Source organism: Hemicordylus capensis, chromosome 5 (assembly GCF_027244095.1).
Source record: "Hemicordylus capensis ecotype Gifberg chromosome 5, rHemCap1.1.pri, whole genome shotgun sequence".
In the NCBI taxonomy this organism is placed as follows: Eukaryota; Metazoa; Chordata; class Lepidosauria; order Squamata; family Cordylidae; genus Hemicordylus; species Hemicordylus capensis.
Window position 1 is genome coordinate 117384319 of NC_069661.1, and position 14242 is coordinate 117398560.

General features: G+C 40.5%; 1 protein-coding gene across 2 annotated transcripts in view; it reads right to left on the reverse strand.

Annotated features, from left to right (window-relative positions):
• NCAPG (non-SMC condensin I complex subunit G) overlaps positions 1 to 11774 on the reverse strand; it is a 44781-nt gene extending 33007 nt beyond the window's left edge. For both annotated transcript variants that reach the window (XM_053257460.1, XM_053257459.1), the window contains exons 1-6: positions 11616 to 11774; positions 6852 to 6961; positions 4390 to 4602; positions 3501 to 3729; positions 3104 to 3249; positions 986 to 1070 (exon numbers count right to left, since the gene is read on the reverse strand). In XM_053257460.1, the coding sequence (XP_053113435.1) occupies positions 986 to 1070; positions 3104 to 3249; positions 3501 to 3729; positions 4390 to 4602; positions 6852 to 6959 (781 nt within the window). In that variant the 5' untranslated portion in view covers positions 6960 to 6961; positions 11616 to 11774. The remainder of the gene's footprint in view (positions 1 to 985; positions 1071 to 3103; positions 3250 to 3500; positions 3730 to 4389; positions 4603 to 6851; positions 6962 to 11615) is intronic.
• Between the last annotated feature and the right edge of the window lie 2468 nt (positions 11775 to 14242).

Here is a 14242-nt window from a genome sequence, read left to right on the forward strand (position 1 = left end):
TTATTAAACAATTACAACTCCAAACACAGCTCAGCTCCCAATCTGGGAGGAGATATACAATTCAGGGGCTCTATAAAGTGTTAGCATTGAATTAGCTACTTTTAAGCTGGCAATACCTATCCCCACATGCCCAGCTACAACTAGCCAAGATATGAGTACAAATTGCTCTGGCATTGTGTCGTTTATTTGTCCATTTTTAGGCTCTTCCGAAAGCGAAGGGCTGCACTGCAAAATTTGGCTACCTGTCTAGTGGAAGAGGAATTACTTCCTTCCAGGAGCCTGGCAGTCATCTGAGGTAGATCGAGACCTGGGAATTTGACTGTCAGAGGGTGAATGAAATCCCGGCGCAGGTCTCTGTAGAGCAGGCATTCCAATAGTACATGGGTAACTGTTTCAACTTGACCCTCGCCGCATGGGCAAAGCCTCTCCCCATAGGGGATCCCTCTATATCGTCCCTCTAAAAGGGCTGAAGGCAAGGCATTACATCTTGCCAAGGTGAAAGCTTTTCTAAGAGGGGGCACCTCCAGGGCAGTAAGATAGGGTGCTGGGGGAATATGTATGTTAAAATGCAGTTTACCCTATACTGAATATCACTTATATATTTAGACATTATCCCAGTTAGTGCTTTTCAAACTAAATGCAGATAAAATGGTACATAAACTGCTTCACAATATAAATAGGCATGTAATAATGAAGGCTTAATATTTTGTACTAAAACACCTTGCATCTATGTTTCCATTATATTTATATTGGCTGACATCCAGACTAACACTGTGCTGGCACCATGGTGGAAAAGCAATTTTTGCTGACCTCTCTTTCCCTCTGTGCCTCCTGAAAATATGTCCCTAAGGGCCACGTAACAGGATGGATATTGGCCATTTCACTAGCACTGAAACAATGGTACATAACACTGAAAAAAATGGGTACATTTGAAGAAGTAGGCAAAACAAGGAAATAAAAGTTCAGATTTAAATATATATCTTACCTGATCTATCATTAAGCCCTTGCTGCAAAATATTAACTCTCTGGGCTATTGTCAAAGCTTTCATATGAACCTTTTTGGCAAGAACCTTTTAAAGAAGAGTATACAGACTTTTAGTCTTTGACTATTAATGAATTTCTACGAATCAGAGCAAGCAGCTCATCTAGGCCCCTTTGAACTGGGTCGATACACCTTTTACAGTGATGTGCATCATCTTGAGAAGGCCACTAGTGGTTGCTCATGACTACTTGAAAGCTTCTAGAGCTGGATCTGCACCACAACATATAATAGTTAAACAGGAAGGCACAAAGTGCTCTTCTAACATAATCTATGGTTACAGTCATTAATCTGAAACCAATTCCAGAAACAAAATCCAACCATATCATCCTCAATGAAAAGCTATCCTATTAAAATGGACTAAATGTCTCATCTGACATACTCAATGTTGCAACAACTGGTTTCGGAGACTGTTCAGGTCAACTACTCCAAGTTCCTCTGCAGTCTGACTTCAGTTCATTCTTTGAGCAGCCTAGATTGGGTGTCATGCTAGTGTGTCCTCATAAATAGTAAGGACATATTTGAAAGCTTGGCATGTTCACCCACTGCTTCTGGGCTATTTCAAATAAATTACAGAGAAACAAGGTGCAGAGTTGGAAGATTACAAATCCCCAATAAGTCTCAAACAATAAAGCTGTTTTGAACAGCTTTTATTCTTAGTACTGATCAGAAGGAAAAACTAACAAGAGTTGTAATTGTAATTTTATTTACGGTCATTTACAGCTAGATGGACATCGATTAGAACAGGTAAATCAAATAAAATATTTGGGGGTAATCTTTCAACAGAATGCTGGGAAATCAGCACATATTAAGTATGGTCGCTGAGTCGGCGAAACGTAGCACAACAGCAATCTTAAGATTTTTTAGAACTCAGGGTGCAGGTTTCATTCCAGCTGCTTTAAAGCTCTATTCTGCAAAGGTCATTCCTCAGTTATTGTACAGTATTCAATTAGGTCCATATTCACAATTTGACATTCTGGAAAGAAGCCAATCAGGATTCTTGAGGAACTTACTTGGCACTCCGAAATGTACAGCGAATGTGATTTTAAGGACGGAGGCTAGCTTTTAAAAAACTGAATCTCGGGCTTGGCTTTTAATTATCTATTTTTGGTTGAAAATACATCTGCGACCTCAGGTTTAATTCCTGAGTTTCTCTCAGCTAGTCCCCAGTCACTATAGTGTGTTACAGTAAGTAATAAACTCACCTCTCTAGGTTTAGATCAAGCTCAATTGCTGGAACTGGGTCTAGCGAATGTGAAAAGAGTAGTGAGACAACGCCTTGTTGATATTGAGATCCAAGAGAACTGGGCTGTACTTCCAGAGTTTTATAGAGTAATAAGAACTAAGATGGACCTTTCCCCCCACAAAATATCTGTCAACTATCACTTTTTCTAAGTTTCGATGGATATTCATGAGCGTAAGGGTTAATTTCTTGCCATCTGCACTTTTAACTGGGAGGTTTCAGGGTGTGCCTTTAGAAAAACGATGCTGTAGTTGCGGGTCAGGAGATACAGAAACTGTTGCACATATTCTTCTTCACTGCAAATTCCATTTATACCTTAGGGAATGTCTTATTGCTCCTTTAATATGTAAACTGGTAGATCAGTCCAATGGAAATCTTGTTAAACATCTGCTCTCAGATAAAGATGCTTCAATTTCTATTTCTGTAGCTAAGTTTAGTTATATTGTTTTTAAAAGATATAATGGGACATCATCCTTATTGTAACAAGAGTTGTTATTTTATTCTGACGTAAAAACACAGACAGACGCCAAAGATACCCTATAGTCTGTACTCAGCAGTTTACACTACATGGTAAATATGAAGATTTTTTTTCTCCCAGGAAGAATAAAGCTGAGTTCTCAACTGTTCTGTTCTGGTTCTTTTAAAGGTTGAATATTTGAGAGGCCAAGTATCACTGGTGGCCTTTAAGAAGCTTTAACATCCATCTTTTTAACCAGGCTTTGGTCATTTGTAATTGTTTCAACTGTCTTTGTTTCTTGTTTGGTTGTAAACTGCCAGTTTAGGAGTATAGAAATAAATACATATTGACAAGATCAGTTTACCTGATATGCAAGTTTCCTGACTGTCTCTTTTACATCCTTGGTACGACCTACAATTTTGGACAGGGTTTTAGCTGATGGACCAATACATGACAACACAGCACGTCTGACTTCAGAGTTGGAGTCATTCTCAATCAAACTGTTGTAAACTGGAGGGAAACAAGTATTGTACATGGTTTATTAATGACTTGGAAATGCAGACAAATAAAATGAAAGCCAACAGGAAGCAGCCAGCACATACATGCTGTCCATGTGAGATTATTATCAGTCATGCACTATACTCAGTGTACTGTGACACAATGAAGTTGAAATTAATAAATCGAGCCACTTGAGAATAATTTTTAAGATAAAACACACTGTTGAATTAAAGTAAAAGATGAATGAATGAGCAACAACATACCATTAACCACAGGGCAATCATTGTCCTTCGGATCTTGGAGTCTAGACAGTGCCAGTATGGCTTGAATTCTCACATTTGGAACTTTGTCTTTTACTCTGAGCAACATGGCTCTGTTTATTTTATCAAACAACTCATCTTCAATCTGAGCATTCTCTGGCAGACTTCCCAAAAGCTTGTTAATAAGTTGGCACACTCGAAATCTTACTGCGTTGCTGTTAGCATTGTGAGACTTAAAAAAAGAAGCAGGGAGTTACTATTCTTTTGCATATAAAATTTCATTATTCATAAAGACATATTTCAAAGATGTGCATGTGAAAATCTCATAAATTAATATTGTGTGAACCTAAGAACAAAATTTAGTCTTACAGTTCTAACAAGACCAGTCCATTTCAGATTAGTATATTTTAAAGCACGGAAGACACCAGTCCCAGACCAGAGCTACTGTGCAGAGACCTCTGGGCTTAAAGACAGCAATTATCTGTTCTGTGGCCATTGCCACAGAACAGATATGAGGGCTGCAGGAATAGCGACCACACAGCCATATTCTATGCAAGCCAGTGGATAACACTGGAATCTCATGGCTACATCACAAGTCCTTTTTTGCCAGGCTTCAGAAATTCTTGCCTATGCAATGGTCATCAGTAACTAGTGGCTTTGACAGAGGACAAGCTACTCCACCTCTTTGCTTTGCCTCATTGGGGTGGGAAACATTACTGTTGCATCCAAGACAATTTTAACCTATATTAAGTGATGCTGACTATTACGTTTTCATCACATAGTCAATTTCTGTGGTGATTCATATGGTGACCACTAAATAAATCTCCCTTTTACAATCCAATTTATCTATTCACATTCAATTTTTTGTCGGTACATTTTTGTTATATGGTACCTCAATCAGGAAGTTGAACAAATAATTCAAGAGTGAATTCTCCACTTCCTCCTCCTCTTCTTCAACATCATCTTTCTCGGGCTCATAAAAAGAAACAACAAACTTGGCTGCAAAATTTATCACTTGTTCTACTGCAGGTTCTCGTTTGTAGATTATCATGGCGTACTTCAGGTAATTAATGAACTCCTCATGAAAATGGTTTTTGTCCTGTAACTAAGAGCAAAATTACACAGTGAGCGATACAATCCTAGCATCACAACTGAACAATAATAGCAACTGAATAATAATAGTTAAATAAGGGGTAGATTCAAGATTAACCATCAATTCATTTGACAACTCTTCACCGCCCATTGAGATCACTTGAGGAGGTCCGTCTCCAGTTGCCACCAACTCGTTTGGTGGCTACACAGAGACGGGCCTTCTCAGCTGCTGCCCCAAGATTGTGGAATGCACTCCCTACTAAGATACTAGCCTCCCCATCACTGGCAATTTTTAAGAAACTTCTGAAAACACATCTCTTCAACCAAGCTTTCTCAGCTTTTTAAAACTTATTTTTAAATTGTTTTGGCTATTTAATTGGTGTTTTATGATGTTTTAATTGTTAATTATTATTTTATGCAGTTTTATAATTTCTGTTTTAATTGTTAATTGATTTAATGGTGTTTTAATGTAAACCACCCTGAGCCTTTTGGAAGGGTGGTATATTTTTTAAATAAATAAATAAATAATTTTGTGGGAACTTTTTTCTACTGAAGACTACTACTCTTTGGACAGGGCTAGAAAAATCCCAATGTGCCTAGAAATTTAATATATTGTTCAGACTAGGGCAGGATTAACTCGTAAAACTTGATGCCAGCTCCTAAATATGTTCTGCTGATGCCTAGGAATTTGAAGCATTTTTCCAGCCTTCTCTTATGAGAAGACTATAACTGTAATCAACAGCACAGCCACTACATTGTTTATAGTATCTCTATTGTACGTACTATAACAATGTGTATTGCAACAAGATATTCCATGTAATAGATTAATGGCTAAGCAATCACTCCTCAAAGGACTGATTTGTTTCCTACACACTTTTATGTTTATTTGCACATGATTAAACTCGATGTTTGAATTTCAAACTATTTAGATTGTGTTGGACTGAAAAGATTAGTGGCAATTTTTCAGAAGAAAAATGCTTGGGAAGTTCTGTAGTTTTAAAGCTGTTCAACACAAGATCAAACACAAAATCAAGTAGACTGAGGCACAATTCAACTGGCTCTGCAAGGTATTTTAAGAAAGTTTGGAAGTCTTTCAAATTCTAGACTGCAAACTATACAGTAGTAAGATCCTCTTCCACATAATTTATATTTTTAAGCTGGAATTGCAAACAACTATACCAATGTAAATGTTTAGGATTTAAGTGTGAAGAACACTGTTAAAGTGTTCCAGTCACCAAATGGACAAACTATATGTGAGATAAAAACCTAGATGCTAGCAAATCTGCAGTTTTTAATGTCAACTATTTCTAACCAAAAGGCTTGTCTCAGTCACTGCTGCTTGAGAATTGGTGTAACTGAGGCTAAGAAAGGTTTTTAAACAGTCACTCATACTGTGACAAAGCAACTCAAAATTGCTTCGAGACAATCAAGCCAGAGAGCTTTGGTAAAATGGAAGAGATGGTTCTGAAAAATCAACATACCACCCAGAAATGACAAACATAATGATTTGTGTGGGGAGGTACACCAACAATATTTTTTGTGGACAACTAAATTTATATGCATTTATTATAGCAAGATACGAGCTGGGAAGCCCCCATTTCATATGCCACCTTTGCCATAAACTCAATAGATGCCTTCAGCAAATCCAGTGGCATGGCCACTCTTGGACCGGAGCGGCGGGGACACAAATGTCCCTGGACCACTAGGATCTGACCAGGATCCCCCCAGAGCACACAACTGGGGAATGAGCTGCTCACTAGCTGAGAAGGCATGATGTTGCCCATGCCCCCTACGTTGGCATGCTTCCGATGTTGACACAGGGCTGGCACTCGGGCAAGCATGTGTCACTTGTTCCCTTCCCAGAGGTAGGCCGTGGGATATAAAGCAAGCCACTACTCCTCCATATCAACTGAGAAGAGGAACATTCCTGCATCAGCTCCATTACCCTTTCTACGCCTTCTCCCTCTCCCCCGCCCTCTCTCTCATACATTCAGAGGAGCTAACATTCTCCATGTGTGGGAGATGTTTTGTTTATTTAGCTTGGCTGGTTTCCTTTTTTTTGTTTTAGTTCAGTATTTTAAAATTCTGCTTTTCAACCTGTTTCTTTTTCTGCCCCCACTAACATCTTTCCTAATGGATGCATTTCAGTCATAATTTAGTTTTTAAGTGTACAGTTTTAACAGAAACATTTTATCTATGTTGTGAGCCACTTTAGGGATGCAGTCAAAAGGCAGGATACAAACCCAATAAATATATATTTACCTCATTGTATGCATGCCTCAAAGATGTCACAAGTTTTGCATGATTTTGGTGAGGTTTTTGAGCTTGCTCAAAGGCCTTCTTAATATGGAGGGTCTTCTTCCCTTTCATGGCTGCAAAGAAATGAGTAATTAAAGGAAAATCTTAATTGAATGTTCTCATATTCACTGGGTAAATCCACTAGCTACTGGCATCACTTTGCTGTTACCATAATGCAAATACATAACTGCACTACTTAATTTAAACCCTTTTGATTGTAATCTTATTCAAGAGCTAGTAAAATAGTTATTATAACAATTTAACCAAATTCTGTTTTAAAGATAAATACCTGGCCTTTCTACCAATAGTCTCAAAAGTGAATGATCTGCAAAACTAACAAACAATATCTTCATCAGTCTCAGGTGAAATAATTGGCTGTTAAACAGTCAGTCACAGAGACTATCTATCCACATCCCATTTTTTATATTTTATACACACAGACGGTAGAGGGAATTTAGTCAGATCCAAAGTAACCTCTGCCAATAAGCAAGTATGAAATGAGCTTCTAACTGCATTAGTAGCTATTTTCTCATTACATGTTCTGGTTGCATGCCTTTAGAGAATTTATTCTAAAGCTTGTCTACTATCTGAGAAAAATAATACCTGTACCTAACAAATTATACCACCACCACCTATCTTGTTTGGGAAGAAGTCTTACAATTATTGGTATTCACTGAACTTTTAATATTTTGGAAGGGAGATGTTGCCTGTTAACAGGGCATAGCTATAACTGAGTGACAGGGTTCAAAGAACACGGGCCCCCAGCTCCTGAGGGCCCTCCAGCTCCACCCCTCCCTATTTTCTTCATTATCTCCCTCACTCTGGGGGGCCGCCAGAGAGAAGGATGAACAGGGCCCCCTCTCCCCTAGCTATGCCCCTGCGGCTGTAAACTAAAGCAGGTTGGTTAACTAAAGCAGGTTGGTTTACAAAACCAATACATGAAACTATGTTCTCTGAACTGTTATAAAGGGAAAAAATATGCACATTTCAAATAATCTTTAACTGGGCTTGCCACTAGTGCTCAGAAACCCAGGTTTCCGCATTACCTGCTCAGTTCCTGTATGTCAGTCTCATGGGAGCAGGGCCAGCATAAAAAAAAAAAAATGTCCATCCCCATGCTGTGAACTTCATGCTCACTTCCATGAAAACAAGTGAAACATTTTCATCTCTCAGATGATAAATGGCTACCCCAGCAGTACAAGATCATATTTCCTTTAATAACATATAAGCCTGAATTGCAACAAAGTACATATGGTGAGTTTGTGCAGTCTAGTCTGACATAAATGTGCTCAGGACTATGTCCAATTCCCAGCAGGGCTTTCGAGTGACCATGTAGGATCATATCCTTAAATTACAACAAAACCTGAATTAAGGCATAACTAGGATTGCAAACATCTGATGGGGAGTAAAGAGCTAAACAGTTGAAGCTTTTCCTGAAATTGAAATAAAGTAATGGAGAAGATTCACTTGCCCCATTTCCAATTCTCTGTGCATCAATTACTGATAAAGGTGAGGTTAATCGGCTTTATTGTAGATGATCACAACCTGCAAGAACCTCTAGTACAGGAAGATGAAGTTAAATCAGCACTCCAGTCATTACCAAGTCGGAAGGCTACAGGAATTGATGGAATAGGTACAGAAATATGGCAGCAACAGAAGAAGCATCACTCAAAGCTCTAACCAAACTATGCCAGCAAATTTGGAGAATGACACAGCGGCCAACAGACTGGAAGAGGTCAGTCTACATACCCATACCAAAGAAAGGAGACTTAGATTGTGCAAACAATCCACAATATCCTTAATTTCACATGCTAACAAAAGAATGCTCATGATCATCCAATGCAGGTTACAGCCCTACATGGAAAGAGAAATGCAGGATGTTCAAGCTGGTTTCAGAAAAGGCCAAGGAACAAGAGACATCATTGCTGATGCACGCTGGATAACTGGGAAAGCCAAAGAGTACCAAAAAGAAGTCAATATGTGCTTTATTGACTACAGAAAAGCTTTTGAGTACATCGACCATGTCAAGTTGTGGAATATCCTTAGGAAAATGGGTGTCCCAGAACAACTCATTGTTCTCATGAGAAACCTATACACAGGACAGGAAACTACAGTCCAGACAGAACAGGGTGAAATAGACTGGTTCCAGATTGGCAAAGGTGTAAGACAAGGCTGTATACTTTGTCTTTATTTATTCAACTTATATGCTGAACATATATCAAGAGAAGCTGGACTGGAAGAAGATGAGTGTAGTTTTAAAGCTGGAGGAAGAAACATCAATAACCTGCACTACATTGATGACACTACTCTGACAACTGAGAATGCGGTCTCAATGAGATCTGCAAGCTCCAGTAATGAGAGTCAAGGAGCACAGTGAAAAAAAATGGGACTAAATGTAAAGACTAAACTAATGACAACTAGTACAACAACCAGCCTCAGAACTGATAATGAAGACATTGAAGTGGTGGACAGATTCTGCCTTTTAGGATGAACCATCAACAGGAAGGTTGCCGGTTCAAATCCCCGCTGGTTTCCCAGACTATGCGGAACACCTATATTGGGCAGCAGCGATATAGGAAGATGCTGAAAGGCATCATCTCACACTGCACTGGAGGAGGCAATAGTAAACCCTTCCTGTATTCTACCAAAAGAAAACCACAGGGCTCTGTGGGCGCCAGGAGTCGAAATCGACTTGATGGCACACTTTACCTTTATCAACAGTAAAGGATCCAGCAGTCAAGAAATACGCCACAGACTATCACTTGGTAGGGTTGCAATGAAGGCCTTGGAAAGGATATTTAGATGCTGTGACATGTCTATACCTACAACGATTAGAACCGTTCGGACAATGGTTTTTCCTGTGACACTCTATGGATAGTGGTGTGCCCGGACCGGTCCGGAGCCATGCAAAAGGCCTCCGGATCGGTCTGGAATTCGGCCGGTCCAGCGGTCCGGCGTGGATGGAGTGTCGCTTTAAGGGCGGGGGGGTAGTACTTCCCCCTCCCGCCGCTCTTCCCCCTTCGTCGCTCGACTTTAAGGTAACGTTTTTGGGGTGGCAGGGTTCCTCCCTGCCGCCCCTGCCCCCATCGTTGGCTGCAAAGCTCCAGAGCAAATAGAAGCTGGCACCACGCATTTGCGCGCCTGTTGCCGCTGCCAGTGCGCGTGCTGCATACACGGCACGCGCACACACCGGCAGCGGCGACCGGGGCGTGCGCACCGCAACGGGTGCATGCGTGGCACTTTTACTTGCTCTGGAGCTTTGCAGCCAACGATGGGGCAGGGGCAGCAGGAAGGAACCCTGCCGCCCCAAAAATGTTACTTTAAAGTCGAGCGACGGAGGGGGAAGAGCGGCGGGAGGGGTAAGTACTACCCCCCTGCCCTTAAAGCGACACTCCCCCACCCCCACCGGACCATGCCTCTGTGGTTCCATACACATCCCTATCTATGGATGTGAAAGCTGACTTTGAAGAAGCAAAAGAGGAGAGCCAGCATGGTGTAGTGGTTAGAGTGCTGGACTAGAACCGGGGAGACCCGAGTTCAAATCCCCATTCAGCCATGAAACTAGCTGGGTGACTCTGGGCCAGTCACTTCTCTCTCAGCCTAGCCTACTTCACAGGGTTCTTGTGAAAGAGAAACTCAAGTATGTAGTACACTGCTCTGGGCTCCTTGGAGGAAGAACAGGATAGAAATGTTAAATAATAAGAAGAAGAAGAAACAGAAAAAGTATTGACACTTTTGAACTTTGGTACTGGAAAAGATTTTTGAGGATACCATGGACAGACAGGAAAACAAACAAATGGATCAGAGAACAAATCAATCCAGAAATTTCACTGGAGGCACAAATGACCAGGCTCAAATTGTCATACTTCAGACTTATCTGAAACCAAGTCCCTTGAGAAGTCGATAATCCTGGGGAAAGTTGAAGGAAAGAGAAGAGGACCAGCAGCAAGGTGGGTGGACTCGATTACGACAGCAATGAATGCACCACTGAGAGACCTTAAAGGCCAAGTTGAAGACAGATCATCCTGGAGAGAATCTATCTATGTAGTCACTTAGAGTCAACAACAACTTAACAGCACTTAATCAATCAATCAATCGCGACACTGGAAGGGGGCATAGAAACAATATACAACACAAATGCTTAATGTTGTGACAGAGCTAAATAGCCATAAGAAAATACAGATAATTAAAAGGTGTCTTTAAAATAACCTCAAGATTTTTTTCAATATAAACTCATCCCCATTATAGCAAGAACAAACGAAACAGCTTTTCAGGAAAACCCATTTTCTGGAATGTGGATTACAATGGAAGTGAGAGATTCAGGTTCAAACTCCTGCTCAGCCATGTTTTGTTTCTTTTCACATTTATATCCCACTTCTTCCAAGGAGCCCAGAGGAAGGATATACAGGGTTATACTGTATATATCCTCACAACAACCCTGTGAGATAGGTTAGGCTGAGAGTTAAGTGACTGGCCCAGAATCACCCAATGAGTTTCAGGGCTGAATGGGGGATTTGAACCTGGGTCTCCCGGTCCTAGCCCAGGAGTCCAGCCACTGCTGCACTGGCAACTTTGGACAGCCGTCTTTGGGCGCCTCTCCTGTAGCTCAGAGTCTTCCCCCTTCACCAATTAGCGCGCGCCCTAGGCAAGCCCCTCCCACCGCGCGTTAAAGAGGAGCCCAACTGCGGGACGACCCCTCACGCGCCCCCAAGTCTAGCCCAGCTTTACCTGTGACTACGATGCCGGACAACAAGCGGCACAAAGAACCAGCCTGCTCCTTCTTGCAAACGACCCTCTCACCAGCCACTCCGCATCTTCCGTTCCTGCCGTCACCTTCAAATTTTACTCGTCGACGAAAAGGCCGCGTTCTCGCTTGGAAACTATCGCGAGTTTTCGGACATAATCGAGAGAGCCTCGAGAAGAACGGCTGGGCCGGCGGGGTGGGGCGGCTCCGCTGCTCTGGGTGTGGGCAGCAAGCATTGGCGGATGTTTCTCCGGGCTTTTAAGGGGTATTTTCGGCTTAAGAAGTTCTCAGAAAAAACAAGGCTATGCCGTCGCCTTCTCTTTAGATGTACGACAGGCTCGTTAAAATTATTATTACTATTTCGTGCTATTTATTATGTCTGTGCTGACATAACAGTGGGTGGCCTGTTTAGGTATTTCCTTGGCTTTGCAGTATAAATAAAACACTCTCATACAGTTTTTTAAAGCTAGTGTATTTATTTATTTATTTATTTATTTAAAGGCAAATCATAACAGTTAAAATGTTACGTGCAACAAAAGGCCCGTGTAATAGTCTAGGCTATATTTTAAAAGAGATGTTTTCGTTTACAATGCAATAAAATATACCATCCAAAAAAATCAAAATTCAAACAAAGCTAAAAACTCCTAAAAGATTGGTGTAATAATATGAGAATATATATATAAATATAAAAATCCATAGGGCTGTCTTACACTTGTAATTTGAAACGTTGAAACCCCTTCCTGCTTTGTCCTCTCAGTTTGTCTATACTATAGTCTATATTTACCTGGGATCAACTCCCAAATGAACATAGTGGGGCATACTTCCAAGTAAGCACACTTGGGAATGAGCTAGGTATTACATGTATGAGCCTCAGCACCCCACACGCATTGTATGTTTATGTTTTCACCTGAAGCATGTGTTTGTGCCTCATTCATTTCGAAGGGCTTATGCAGGAGACCTTCCCAATGAATTTTAGTCAAACATTTTATTTCATCTATCAGTTGTATAACAGTGCTCTCCAGCCTTGTATAATGTACAGCACAACTCCTGAGCAGGCTTACTCAGTAGTAACTCCCACTTCTTTGTCAAATCCTAAACACTGGGAAGCAAAAAGTTCATTGAATAGTAAATGTGCGGGAGACTGAGCTGCATAGTTCTTTTAGAACTGAAGCCTGAAACACAATCCTATGCATATTTGCTCTGTTGTTAAGTAATCAGTACTTTATTTAAGACTCATTATAACCATAATTTTTTTTTTTAAAGGAATAGCCAGAACTATAATTAAAATAAAAATGTGTTGAAAAATGTGGCGGGGGTGCATGAAGCAGAGAGAAAAAAATAGTTGCAAGCGTGAACCCACTGAAGGAGACTTGAGTGAGGGCAGGATCTGTGTAGAAGATTAATGGTCAAATGGTTCTGTTGCAACAGCAAATGTGAGGTGAAAAGAGTGGTTTGATGTTTGGGGGCTCAGCTGTGACATTGTGACGCTGAGTGAGTCATCTCTCTATCAAGCTGAGCAATATTTCCAAAAGTGGCCAGTCAAATGCACTAGAAAGTTTGCAAGCAGGGCAACAGCACTTCTCTGTTTGTTCCTAGTATCTGGTATTTCAAGAAAGAGAAGCTATGTGTGTTATCTTTCCTAGAAAATATGTATCATTTTTGAGACCTACATATCTAAAATGGCAGGAGTTTTGTAGAAAGTCTTCTCCATGTTTGGTTATTTGATCATACAGTTATCTGGATTGTGTTTAACTTTGGGGGCCCTATATCTTATGTGGGTTTTGCTTGGCAAGAAGCTTTTCACACGGGGCTTTTGAAGCCATTTAATTTGCATCTCCTCCAGAATGGAGGGGGTGCATTCACATATCAGCTAGATTTACTCCGAAGTCCCTGCGAGTTATCAGGGAGCAGTTCACACACAATTTGGGTTTTTCACTGTGCATTAGAGTATAGCCCGATTTATATCCAGGGTAAAAAAAATTCCACTATTTGTAGCGGTTTTTTGGGACAGCTTCGAGTCTGCAGTAAAGCCTCCCCGTAAACTTACAATAAAACCTGCTGTGCGTAAAAGTCCCAGGGGACTTGTAAACATGCAATAGATTTTGAATTCAAACAAAGCAGGTTTTCTGGGCTCTACCTCCTTCTGACCAGCCAGGAACCTCTGGTGGAAATGGCTTAGCAAGTTGGGTGGACTTGTAATATCCCCCTCCCACACAGAGTTTGGAGGCACCAGACTCTATAGGACTTACTCCCAGGTACATGTGCATTTGACTGCAGCTTAAATGTTACTTTTTATATTTAAAGTAACACCTGCATCTTCACATCTTATGTATAAAGGTGTTACCACTCTTGCTCACATATGTGTATGCAGATCACATGCATATTTCTTTATTTAACATATTTTTATACTGCCCCAAACTCATGTCTCTGGGCGGTTTACAACAAAGCCAACAAAAAAACAGAAAAAGTTAAAACATTAGTTAAGACAAAATAAATGATTTAGTATAAGTTAAAACATAACAATTTAAATTTTAAAACAACATTTTAAAATGATGCTAAAACTGTTAAAACAATATTTTGTTAAAAGCCTGAGTGAAGAGATGCGTCTTTA